General features: G+C 46.5%; 1 protein-coding gene across 1 annotated transcript in view; it reads right to left on the reverse strand.

Annotated features, from left to right (window-relative positions):
* Positions 1-13254, reverse strand: part of VWCE (von Willebrand factor C and EGF domains) — a 154977-nt gene that overhangs the window by 72634 nt on the left and 69089 nt on the right. The window contains exons 11-14 of the mRNA XM_073658019.1: positions 12796-12915; positions 12296-12711; positions 12128-12218; positions 11910-11992 (exon numbers count right to left, since the gene is read on the reverse strand). Of these exons, the coding sequence (XP_073514120.1) occupies positions 11910-11992; positions 12128-12218; positions 12296-12711; positions 12796-12915 (710 nt within the window). The remainder of the gene's footprint in view (positions 1-11909; positions 11993-12127; positions 12219-12295; positions 12712-12795; positions 12916-13254) is intronic.

Genomic DNA, 13254 nt, shown 5'->3' on the forward strand with positions numbered 1-13254 from the left:
CTTTCTCCTTTGCCACTACCTCATCCATCATTTATCACCTGAAGCTTTGTTTTAACGGGAGTCATAGAACTTGGATAGTAGCAGGAAAACATCCAGCAATCCTCGGAGGAGGTAGGATATGCGCCAAAACACTGACCACCTCAGGCCTAGCCGCTACTACATACATGCGCTTGCATTACAACAAAACAAAGCAGATGCTAACTTCTATCATCCTCATCATGCTCCTCACATTGGCACTCTCAACTCCCCTGATGGAGAAGCCAGGGCCCACCGGAGGAGTCTGATAGTCCGGTGGGCTCGGCCAATGCTGCCCTAAAGCAGGCCAGGCTAAGAAAAGTGTGGGAAAGGTTACTGGGACAAATAGGGATGGCTGGGGACCGAGTATGGACACCCGGCCACCCCCTGGAGGCTGGGGAGCAAGCGGGGACACCCGGCCACCAGGCGGCTGGGGACTGAGTATGGATACCAGGCCGCCGACACAGCCATGGCGTGGTGGCCAGATTCCGCCTCCACATGCCTAAAAGGCCCAATTTAAAGTGCAAGCAAGCAAGCAGTATGGTATTGCAGCCTGGGGGTGGGTGGGTGGCAGGCTGCATACTTGCGCTTGCATTGCAAGGAATGGGAGAGGTACAATTGAACACTGCCCTGGGACAAGGACTTGAATGGGGATAGTTGCAAGTCTGCAACGACAGATGCAAGGTGGGAGGCATCTTCGCATGTACCATGAACAGGGGTTTGGCATGCACACACTACAGCGGAATAGGCTCTCCTTCCCACTAAATGCACTGGGGAGGGCACAGGTAATGTTTTGGTATACGCGCTTAATCTTATGTATAAGGCACACCAGGACAAATATGGGCGGCTGGGGACTGAGTATGGATACCTCGCTGCCGAAGCAGCCATGAGGTAGTGGCCTCCTCCAAACTAAAAGGCCCCATTTCAAGTGCAAGCTAGCAGTATGGAATTGCAGTTCTGGGGGTGGGTGGGTGGCAGGCTGCACACTTACACTTGCATTAAAAGAAAACATAGCAGATGCTAACTTCTGTCATCATCATCATGCTCCTCACCTTGGCACTCTCAACTCCACCGATGGAGAAGTCAGGGCCCACCGGAGGAGTCTGGTTCTCTGGTGGGCTCGTCCAATGCTGCCTAAAGCAGGCCGGGCTAAGAAAAGTGTGTGGGGGGATGTTCCAAGGAGAAATAGGGGCGGCTGGGGACCGTTTATGGACACCCGGCTGCCCCCAGGCGGCTGGGGACCGTGTGTGGACACCCGGCCGCGGGGCGGCTGGGGACCGAGTATGGACACCCGGCCGCCGGGCGGCTGGGGACTGAGTATGGATTCCAGGCCGTCAACACAGCCATGACGTGGTGGCCAGATTCCGCCTCCACATGCCTAAAAGGCCCAATTTCAAGTTCAAGCAAGCAAGCAGTATGGTATTGCAGCCTGGGGGTGGGTGGGTGGCAGGCTGCATACTTGAGCTTGTATTGCAAGGAATGGGGGAGGTACAATTGAACACTGCCCTGGGACTAGAACTTGCATGGGGATAGTTGCAAGTCTGCATCTTCTGATGTGGTAAGGATCACTTATGATGGGCACACTTTTAGACAGTGACCTGGGAGTCAGAGATGCTTCCAGGGGTCTTCCCCATGCTGTTCCCTTGTCTTTTCAGCACTTTATGCATGTGTCACACAGCACATGGCCTGATAAGGTCGTAAAATGTTAAAATGACATTTCATGGTGAATGCATTTGTCATAGTTGAAAGCAATACAAAAGTGCAAAAACGCATAAAAAATGCTACTTGTGAACATAGCCGAAGGTGTGGAAGAGTATTTTTGTTTTTGGTCATTTATTTTAACTTATACACAAGTCTTTACCCTGGAAAAGGATGTTCCTTAACATATTTCACAGGAAAAAAGTTTCACTTTCGTTTTTGAATGTTTTATTGTGAGCCTGTAAAAGTGGCTTAATACCTCTGACCACGTTGTTGACAGCAGTGACCTGGGGGTCAGAAATGCTTCCTGGGGCGATCCCCATGCTGTCCCCATGTCATTTGAGCACTGTCACTATTGTTTTGGGCACTTGTTAGGCTTTTAAAAGACTGCCAGGGGTGCCACCGCAAAAATGCTCGAGTCTCCCATAGACTAACATTGGGCTCGTTGCTCGGGTCGAGCACCCGAGTATCACGGCGAGCTCGGCCCGAGCTTCGAGCACCCGAGCATTTTAGTGCTCGCTCAACACTACTGTCCGTCCAACATCAACTCGCACTTGTCGGTGGTGCTTTGACACACACACACATCTTTCTTTGCGCATTTAATTTCATGAATACAGAGTTGGACAATGGCCTGATCTGTAATGCGGTTTAAGAAATAACATGCATAAGCATGGCCGATCCACATTAAAAAAGCAGCCATAGAGTGTCCGGGAACCTTCTGCCACACGTTTCTTAGCCAGGGCTGCTTCTCGGCAGGGTTGGACGGGCCCACCAGAGAACCGGAGACTCTTCCAGTGGGCCCTGGCTTCTCCTTCAGGAGAGTTCATAGTGCTGAGGTGAGGCCATGATGATGATAGAGGCCACCATCTGCTTAGTTTTCTGTTACTTGGAATGCAAGTGCAAGTATGCAGCCAGCCACCCACAGGCCGCAACACTAAACTGCCAGATTTCTGGGCAGCTGCTTGCACTTGAAATATGGCCTTTTAAGCTCGTGGAGGCGGAAGCTTTTCACAACCTCATGCCGGTGGCGGCGGGGTGTCCATACTCGGTCCCCAGCCGCCACAATTTCTCCCGGTATCGTCTCCGCCTTCTACAAGCACGGATCCCACAACATTACCCTTGCCGTCACCCAATGCACTTACTGGGAAGGACTGCCTAACCACAAACACATGGACAGGTGAATGTGACCAGGGACGGTATGGAGCCAGTCCACAACTTTTTTTGCTGAGAGTTGTATTTAGCTATGTGAAAGGACTGGCATAGAGGGAAACCGTATCTACTCTAGCTGTTATTTCTCCGTCACCAGGTTCCTCTCATTGTCACACACGACCATGCCTGGCTGTATGTTCAGCGGTGAGAGCCACAGATCAGGCTGCTGTGTTACAGCTTTCAACAACTCTGCAGCGTTGGGCGGTTTGTCAATTAAGCATGTTATCTTCAGCACAGCCTGTTGCCGCTTGGCCAAGGCAATGCTGCAGTGCTGTCAGCTTGTGATTGATGTGGTCATTTTGGAGATGGAGGAGGAGGTGCAAGAGCTGAACAATGTTTTTTGCATTGAGGTTAAATTGGTGATGCTGTTTTTTATACTAAAGAAAGATCCTATTGTTTTGGTTTTTTTACGTTATTTTTTTTAAGACAAATGCATTCACTGGGAAATGTCATTTTAACATTTTACAACCTTATCTGGCAATGTGGTGTGTGACACATCATCAGACACATCCTGTTTTATTTATGATGGAGGGACTCTGAAAGTCATAAAGCCTATTTTTATAGGGACATCAGACAAGCCCTTACTATTCTTAAAAGGCCAGCAGTCGGCCCTCGCTATTGCTAGAGAGCCATCAGCCGGCTATGTTTTGTTGTTCCCATTATTAACAAGTGGGTCTCCTATATTGTTATTGCATATCCAGTGACTGCAAGGGCTGCCAAAAATTTGGACGCAACCCAATACCCCTTTGAAGAGACATAGAGGAGGGTCTCAGTAAAAAAATGTTCCCATTATAAAGGAGCAGGTCTCCTATAGTGCTAATGCCCATGCTGTGACTTCAAGGGCTGCCAACATTTGGGAAAAACCCCACTAAGAATTTAAAGACACAGAGAGCAGGGCCACAGTAACAAGGTATGACATGTTCCCATTAGAAAGGAGAGGGTCTGCTATACAGTTGTAGGGTATGCAGTGAGTCCAACGGCTGACCAATTTTAGGAAAAACCCCACTAAGAATTTAAAGACACAGAGAGCAGGGCCACAGTAACAAGGTACGACATGTTCCCATTAGAAAGGAGAGAGCCTACTATACAGTTATAGGGTATGCAGTGAGTTCAACGGCTGACCAATTTTAGGAAAAACCCCACTAAGAATTTAAAGACACATAGAGCAGGGCCACAGTAACAAGGTACGACATGTTCCCATTAGAAAGGAGAGGGTCTGCTATACAGTTATAGGGTATGCAGTCAGTCCAACGGCTGACCAATTTTAGGAAAAACCCCACTAAGAATTTAAAGACACACAGAGCAGGGCCACAGTAACAAGTATGACATATTCCCATTTGAAAGGAGAGAGTCTGCTATACAGCTATAGGGTATGCAGTGAGTCAAAAGGCTGACCAATTTTAGGAAAAAACCCACAAAGAATTTAAAGACACATAGAGTAGGACCACAGTAACAAGGTACGACATGTTCCCATTAGAAAGGAGGGGGTCTGCTATACAGTTATGGGGTATGCAGTGAGTCGGAACGGCTGACCAATTTTATGAAAAACCCCACAAAGAATTTAAAGATACATAGAGCAGGGCCACAGTAACAACAAATTCCCATTAGAAAGGAGAGAGTATGCTATACAGTTATAGGGCATGCAGTGAGTCCAAAGGCTGACCAATTTTAGAAAAAAAAAACTAATAATTTAAAGACACATAGATCAGGGCCACAGTAACAAGTATGACATGTTCCCATTAGAAAGGAGAGAGTCTGCTTAACAGTTATAGGTTATGCAGTGAGTCCAACGGCTGATCAAATTTAGGAAAAACCCCACAAAGAATTTAAAGACACATAGAGCAGGGCCACAGTAACGACAAATTCCAATTAGAAAGGAGAGAGTCTCCCATAGTGTTGGACTATGCAGTGAGTGCAAGGGCTGCCAAAAATTTGGAGGCACTTCAATGCCCCTTGGAAGAGACGTGGAGGAGGGCCTCATAAAAAAATGTTCCCATTAGAAAGGAGCGGGCCTCCTATACTTGTAATGCCCATGCAAAAGTGTATAGGCTGACAAACATTTACCCCTGAGGGGTATACATGAACATACTGTATAAAAAATTTTTTTACGGGCATCATAAACACCCTTTAAAAAAATTATGTGGGGGTTGCATCATGGACCACGGTCAACCTGGTGATATGGTGGTGGAGGATGAGGAGAAGGAGGAGGACAAGAGCAAATAGCCAAAATCAGGAAGCGTATACCCATGTGTGGGTGTGAAAAGGTGCATGGAAATATACCTCCCAAGAAAAGACACTGGATTTGAGTTTATGTTACGCTGCTATCATTCGGTGGTGTTGAGAAGTCTGGCCCAATCAAGCCCTTGTTCATTTTTATAAGAGTCAGCCTGTCAGCATTTTCAGTTGACAGGTGGATGCACTTACCAGTTATAATTACACCAGCGGCACTAAAAACCCACTCTGATAAAACGCTGGCGGTAGGGCAGGCCAGGACCTCCAAGGCATAGAGAGCCAGTTCATTCCACGTATCCAGCTTGGATACCCAATAATTATAAGGCACAGAGGAATCACAGAGGACATTGGTACGGTCGGCAAGGTACTCCCTCAGCATCTTCCCAAACTTTGCACTCCTTGTGAGAGTACCCCACGCCTCAGGGCCTCTGCGATGGGAGGGGCTGGGAAAACTCTCCCAAAACTTAGACAGTGTTCCCCTGCCTCTGCTGGATTGAAGTTGTGTCTCTCTCGCCTGTACTCTTTGGTTGTCCAACGAAGTGTGCCCTCTGCCGCCAGCGTTTTCAGATGGGAATCTCTGTCCTCTGGCCATCCACGCTAAACAGACGGTATGACAGCTGTGCAGGTAGTACCATCTATAGTGCATGAAACTAGCTCCTGTCCTTCCTCCTCTTCCTCCTCCTCTTCCTCATTGTCACCCAATCCACGTTGGGATGAGATGAGGCTGGGCTGTGTGTAATCACCCTGTATGGTTCCTTGCTCCATCTCATCGTACTCCGCCTGCAATGCATCCTCTTTGATTGTGAGCAGAATGCGTTTCAGAAGACAGAGAAGCGGGATGGTGACGCTAATTATGGCGTCATCGCCGCTCACCATCTTGGTGGAGTCCTCAAAGTTTTGGAGGATGGTACATATGTCTGACATCCATGTCCACTCCTGAGGTCTTATGTGTGGAGTCTGAACTGAATACCAACGGCCTTGTTAATGCTGGTACTCAACAACTGCCCTCTTCTGCTCACAAATCCTTCCTAACATCTGCAGTGTAGAGTTCCAAAGGCGTGGGGACATCACACACCAGTCTTTGAGCCAGAAGCTGCGGCTGAAACACGGCAAGGGCGGCGGAAGCTGTAGCTGACTTTCTAAAATGGGCATAAAGGTGGCGTACTTTAACAAGCAGATCCGGCAGCTCCGGGTAGGATTTGAGAAACCGCTGAACCACGAGGTTAAGCACATGGGCCAGGCATGGTACGTATGTGAGCTCGCCTCACCTCAGAGCCGCAACCAGGTTGCGGCCATTGTCACACACGACCATGCCTGACTGTATGTTCAGCGGTGTGAGCCACAGATCTGCCTGCTCTTTCAGAGCTGTCCACAACTCTTCAGCATTGTGCGGTTTGTCACCTAAGCATATTATCTTTAGCACAGCCTGTTGCCGCTTGGCCGAGGCAGTGCTGCAGTGCTTCCAGCTTGTGACTGATGTGGTCATTTCGGAGATGGTGTTAGAACCCTCCTGTTTGTTTTTTCCATCTTGTGTTTTGCGGTCACTTGACCATCTGCCTTTATATTCCAGCTCCGCCCTTTTGGCTGTGCTGGACTTTAGTGTTGTTTGACTGTTTTGCTAGCCAGGTGGTTCTGTGCCTTTCTCTGTCAGTTCGATAGGTCCTTCAGGGACCTCTAGTACCTTTTTGTTAGTTTATTTTTTTGTGTTCTGCAACAACTTCTCAGTTTATGAGGTGTCCCATTTTTGTTCCAGTCCTTAGCTCTTTTAGGGACCCCTCCCCTTATGCTATAGGTCTTCGTTCAGACTAGCCGAGGACTAAGGCGGGTCTGTTCGCAAGGAACAGGCAGCCCGCTACATCATAGGGATTCAGCTTAGTCTTACTGTAGGGATAGCTTTCCCCTCTCTTTCCTTAGTACTTGTTGCAGATCATAACAGATGGAGTCTGAAGAGGAAGAGGAGGCTGAGGAGGATGAGGTGCAGGAGCTGTAGACCGTGGGGGCAACCCTGATTGACCTAGGGCCCGCAATCCTTGGCGTCGGGAGAACGTGTTTCGTCCCAAACTCCGACTGGGTCTCGGCTTCCACTATGTTAACCCAGTGTGCCGTCAGCGAGATGCACCATCCCTGCCAACAAGCACTTGTCCACGTGTCCGTGGTTAGGTGGACTTTCCCGGTAAACTGCGTTGTTGAGGGCACGGCTAATGTTTTGGGACACGTGCTTGTGTAATGCGGGGACGGCACACCAAGAGAAATAGTGGCGGCTGGGGACCGAGTACCATTGGGGTGCTCTGCCTCCCTCCCCCTGTGTGCTGCTGTCCTCGCTCTGCATGTCCTCCTGCCAGGTTGGGTCAGTTACTATATCATCCACCACCTTGTCTTCCACTTCCACACCCTGGTCCTCCTCCTGACTTTCTGGCAATTGTGTCTCATCATCGTCCACCTCTTGTGACACTTTCCCACCGTCACCTTGTGTGACCGTGGCTGCTCAAATATTTGGGCATCGCTACACGCGATCTCCTCTTGCCCCGTTTCAAGTGGACCGGGCGAGAGGCCCGAATCTATAAATGGAAAAGTGAACAGCTCTTCATAGTGTCCAAGTGTGGGATCAGTTGTCTCTGGGTACTCGGCATGGTGGTAGGAAGGACGATCAGGGTGAGGAATATGCGATCCAGACTCACAGCTACTGAGACTTGACCGTGTGGAAGACAGGGTGGTGGTGGTGGGGGTGACTAAGTGACTGGAAGCATTATCCGCTATCCAATCAACAACCTTTTGAAACTGCTCTGGGTTCAATAGTGGTGTGCTGCGGTCCCCTAGAAATTGGGACAGGAAGATCGGGCGAGAAGATGTGGGTGTTTGTTGTGGCACAATTTCAGCTTTCCCACGGCCTTGTCCTTGGCCTCTGCAAGCACTATTACCATCACGTCCAGTTCCCATCCCTTGCCATGTGCCTTGCCCATTTTAAATGGAGGACAGTATCTTCCACGCTTACTACAAATGACTGAGTTTGGAGCGAACTTATATGTGATCCTTGTGACGGAGAAAACACAGTTTTAAATACCTGGCCTGTAGGTAAGTAGTTTGAACAGCAAACTGCTGTGAATTGCTTCACTGACACACTAAAGGAAATTTTTAATGGAGGTCAGAAATAGCAGTATTTTCTGACAAAGTATATGTAATCCGTGTGATGGAGAAAACACAGTTTTAAATAGCTGGATTTCTAGCGCTCTAATATGGAAAGGACCTGGCTGTATTCTGCAGTGCCAACAAGCAAATGGCGCAGAAAAACTGTGTTCTCTGAATTGCTTTTTAAGCAAATAATGAGGATTACAATCCAAAGAAATGTATTCCTGGCCCCTGAGACCTGGGCCTTAGTATAGAAATATTTAACAGCAGCAGAAGGCAGAATTGGAATGGAGCCTCTTGTGCTATATGCACTGCAGTCTGCTATATACCCTGCCTGCCTATATACACTGCCTGCCTGATATCTCTACAGATGGATTAGTTAGTCCTCAAAAGGACTGTTTGTTAAGATGGATATGTGTAATGTACGATTTTTCTCCCTACACTACCTAATACACAAGCAAATCTGTGCTATATGCACTGCAGTCTGCTATATACCCTGCCTGCCTGCCTATGTACACTGCCTGCCTGATATCTCTGCAGATAGATTAGTTAGTCCTCACAAGGACTGTTTGTTAATATGGATATGTGTAATGTACGGTTTTCTTCCCTACACCACCTAATACACAAGCAACTCTCTCCCTGACGCAGCAGCACCTCTCCCTACACTGTCTGATTCCGGAGTAACTGTGATGAGCACAGCAGCGCCAGGTCTGATATACCCCTGATGACGGTGTGCGGCCAGCCAATCACTGTCATGCCACAACCAACATGGCTATGGCATTACAATGAGTGGCAGTCAATCCCTGCATGTTCATTGGCTCTGTAAAGAGCGCCAAACATGCAGGGAGGAGACCCGAGCTCCCGATGCGCAAACCCCGGAAATACTCGGCGAGCGCCGAGTATCTCGAGCAGTGAGATGCTCGGACGAGTACCGAGCAGTGGCGAGCACACTCGCTCATCACTAATCAAGGTGAAACCTTGGGAGAAATTCTGAGACAGGGTGTGGATTTATTGCTAAGAAGGGAAAATTCTTAATGGATTTTTTATCACCGAGCCTATATGAGAATAAAGAACATCATGGGAGAACATGGTTGTCCCAAATAGGATTTTTCAAATGTGTATAAAGTGTACAGTTTGCCAATATACTATCAAAATGAATACAATAAAAATAAGGATTCACAATATTTCAGATTAAATAACCTATTGTGAGACCTCATATGTCGTATATGTGGTGGTACGCACACAGTGCGATTTGATGTATATTGATTGAACCACTAGGAAGCCGAAAATTAGAATTGCTAAGCATGTTGCTGATATAAAAAAAAAGAAAAGGTGACGAATATCTCTGGTGCGGCAAAGCATTTTTCAGAAATGCACGGAAGCAGTCTAGATTCATTTTACTTTTTTCGAATTTGTTAGGTTGAGTTTCTGAGTTTCTGAAGCAGTATGCGGTGATGGAGATATGGGATTGGTGAGCTATATCCTTTTCTTTTTCACTATATTCACCATGATAATTCACTGTCAATTCACCTATATCAATCTCTCCCTATCAATTGAATATCTGTATTATTCTTTTTTCTTCATAGACTATGCACTATTCTTCACTGCTGTGCTACAACACATTATAACTAGAATATACTCACTATTTTATTTCTCTCTCTCCCAATCCGCCAAATCCTTATTGCCAATCTGGAACATGTTCTCACTATCCAGATTCATCACAAAATGGCCGCTGCAGTCTCTGCCTTTGCTTTTATACAGATTCTTATAGTCCCTCCTTATTGGCTGTGCTATAGCAAGTGATGTGATAGCTACAAGGTATTATAAGGAAGGCCACCCAGGGATGCCAAAGGTCATGTGAGTCTTTTCTGGCTAAAGCAATCTTCTGCAATGTGAAAATTACAGTGGCCATTTTAGCCAATTTGCATAAAGTGAATCAAAAAATGTTTTGAATTTGCCAGATTCAGTGAATTCCTAAAATTTTTTTAGACAACTTAGTTTCACATCTAATCAATTCTCTCATCTCTACTTAGAACTTTGGCTATTAAAGCAGTCATTTTTTTTTAATAAATGCAGAATGTAGGCAAGACCTGAAGTTGAAAAGACTACTAGTGGAAGATTGAAGAATTGTGCGCAAAAAGACACAGTCGTGGTCAAAAATAGAAACTCAGAAATAGCTGTCTGGCCAGGACTGGAGTAAGAACTCCAAAAGTTGCAAAATTTTTGCGCAATATCATGTTGCGAAAACAAATTGTGACATTCGAAAGTGTATTACAGCAGAAAAGTGGCAAAAACACCTTGATGAACCAGTTCCCTAATGTTTTAAAAAAATTGGCAGCGGTTGACCTTCTACGACTCTGCCCTGAAAACAGATGTCAGGGAAAGACGAGTTAGACATGCTAAAATCCTATATGTCCAATAAGTTTGTTCTCCCAGGAGATAAGAGAAGTGTCTCTCCGTGGCTTAAGGCCCCGTCACACTTAGCGACGCTGCAACGATCCCGACAACCATACGACCTGTCAGGGATCGTTGCTGCGTCGCTATGTGGTCGCTGGTGAGCTGTCAAACAGGCAGGCTCACCAACGATCAGGGGAGCAGCGACATCGTGGAAAGAATCTTTCCACGATGTCCTGCTCCTGGTTACCAGCCTGCTGAAGCAGGAGCAGGCTGGTAACCATGATAAACATCGGGTTACTAGGGGCACACGCGCACCAAGTAACCCGCTGTTTATCATGTTTACCACTCTGCTACGGTGAGCGGGATGTTACCGCTCACTTTAGCAGGCTCGTAACCATGATAAACAGCGGGTTACTAAGTGCGCGTGTGCCCCTAGTAACCCGATGTTTATCATGGTTACCAGCCTGATCGCTGCTCCCGCTGGTCACACACAGCGATACATGCTGACCAGCGTGAGGGCAATGACCAAAAAAAGGTCCAGGACATTCTGCAGCGATCAGCGACCTCACAGCAGGGGCCTGATCGCTGCAAAGTGTCACACATAGCGACATCGCTGGTGAGGTCGCTGTTGCGTCACCAAAACCGTGACACAGCAGCGATCTCGCTAGCGATCTCGCTATGTGAGATGGGGGCTTTACTCCAATCTCTTCTTTGAGATCCCTTACATCCTTTCCTGAGTTAAGTGTGAATATTAGCAAATAGCTGACAGCGATATAAGGTGTTTTGCCACCATATGAAATTGGCCCAAGAGTGCATTAGAGATATGGAGATTAGATGTGGTGTGAGTGGTGACAATCTTTGTACATCATTGCAGAAATGGTTGGTGATATATATATATAAAATGTTTCATGAGTAAGGCTTCATAAGCTGAAACGCGCCGGTCGGTTAGTGTGCCCGTTGGACATGTAGTGCCATTACATTTTTTTCATTTTTCTAATAAACAAGGATTTTAATTATATTTTTCCACTGGATTTTCTATTTTTTTATACCATGTGATATCTAGTCAGATCCCAAACTACTTAGTGCAAAACAAACACCTGCTTCAAGTCTTCACGTCTCTGGAGAGTGGACTCTCCCTTTTCCCTTTCCCTTCACTTGCACTATATATGCACTGGGAAATTAGATAAATAAAATTAGCAAAGCATTCAAAAGTTTCAGTCATAATAACTTACCAAACAAATACATATTGTGCAGTTATCCGGGAAAGTGGGGAAAAGTTCTCCGTCTGCCCTTAATGTCTCCTCGAAGAAGCACCCTGTACCAAACCACAAGCGGTTTATGTATTATGGTGAACAGTCCAAATGTTGGAAGGTTGAGTCAAGGATAAAGGATATTCTATATCATACAATTACTAGACAATTCAATAGGATCTGCTTTTTAAAGAACTCACCATCACATGTAGGGCAACAGCTTTCTGGGTGCAGAACTGGATGTGAGCAGGTTGGGCTACATATTCTTCTTTCACAGGATATGGTACCTTCCTGCAACATGCATTAAGATAGTAATTCTATGGAGTAGACAATAAATTGGTATCAAATCTTCAAGCTGTGTCACCTACTTGGCAAGTGCAATCCATACAATCTGCGTCTGTCCATGAGCTGCCCATCTGTCGTAATTCCTGGTTGTGCCAACAGTGCAAATTTGTGTGCGATGTAGTGGGAGCTCCAGTTGGGAAAATAATGTTTTCCTTCAATGACACATGGGAGACCCCTGAGGATTTCTGAGCTAGCTGCGAATTACCCGTTTTGAGGTGCTGAGGTGGTGGGAAAGGATCCAGATTGTTGGTTGCAGTTTGTGGTCTTGAGGTAGACATTGTAGTAAACATTTTTGATAATATAGTGCTGACCACCGTTTTCTGGGGGGCAGTGGTTACAGGTGGTCCCAGGCTTACTGGTGGTGGAGTCGTTGACTTCATCTGTGGTAAGGTGTGCACTGCTTGTAGTAAGCCGACTGTCTGTGCCTCAGGAGTAACAGCTGCCACATATATATATATAGGCACAAAATCACTACATTTCATACATAAACGTTTGGTCACAGTAAAATGTTAGCTATTGTTACCTGCACAACTACCATTAATTAATAGAAACCCAGCAGGACACAAGCAGACATAAGACCCCAGAGTATTGATGCAGCTTTCAGAGGAACAAACAGTGGTATTCTCCAGGCATTCATTTATATCTAAAAAAAGAAATATATAACAGTCATAAGCCCTGTCCATATAATTAATTGGCCACATGATAGTTGTAGACATTTACGAATCTCTAGGACCTCATATTCCCATGATATCTACTCTTTGGATAATCATTAGGGCAGCACGGTGGCTCAGTGGTTAGCACTGCAGCCTTGCAGCGCTGGGGTCTTGGGTTCATATGCACCCAAGGACAACATCTGCAAGGAGTTTGTATGTTCTCCCCGTGTTTGTGTGGGTTTCCTCCGGGTTCTCCAGTTTCCTCCCACACACCAAAGACTGATAGGGTATGTAAAGGGTGGGCCATTTATGTTAGATTGTCAATGCAA

This window comes from Phyllobates terribilis, unplaced genomic scaffold (assembly GCF_046119375.1).
Source record: "Phyllobates terribilis strain yellow unplaced genomic scaffold, ASM4611937v1 Scaffold_13__5_contigs__length_258822181, whole genome shotgun sequence".
In the NCBI taxonomy this organism is placed as follows: domain Eukaryota; kingdom Metazoa; phylum Chordata; class Amphibia; order Anura; family Dendrobatidae; genus Phyllobates; species Phyllobates terribilis.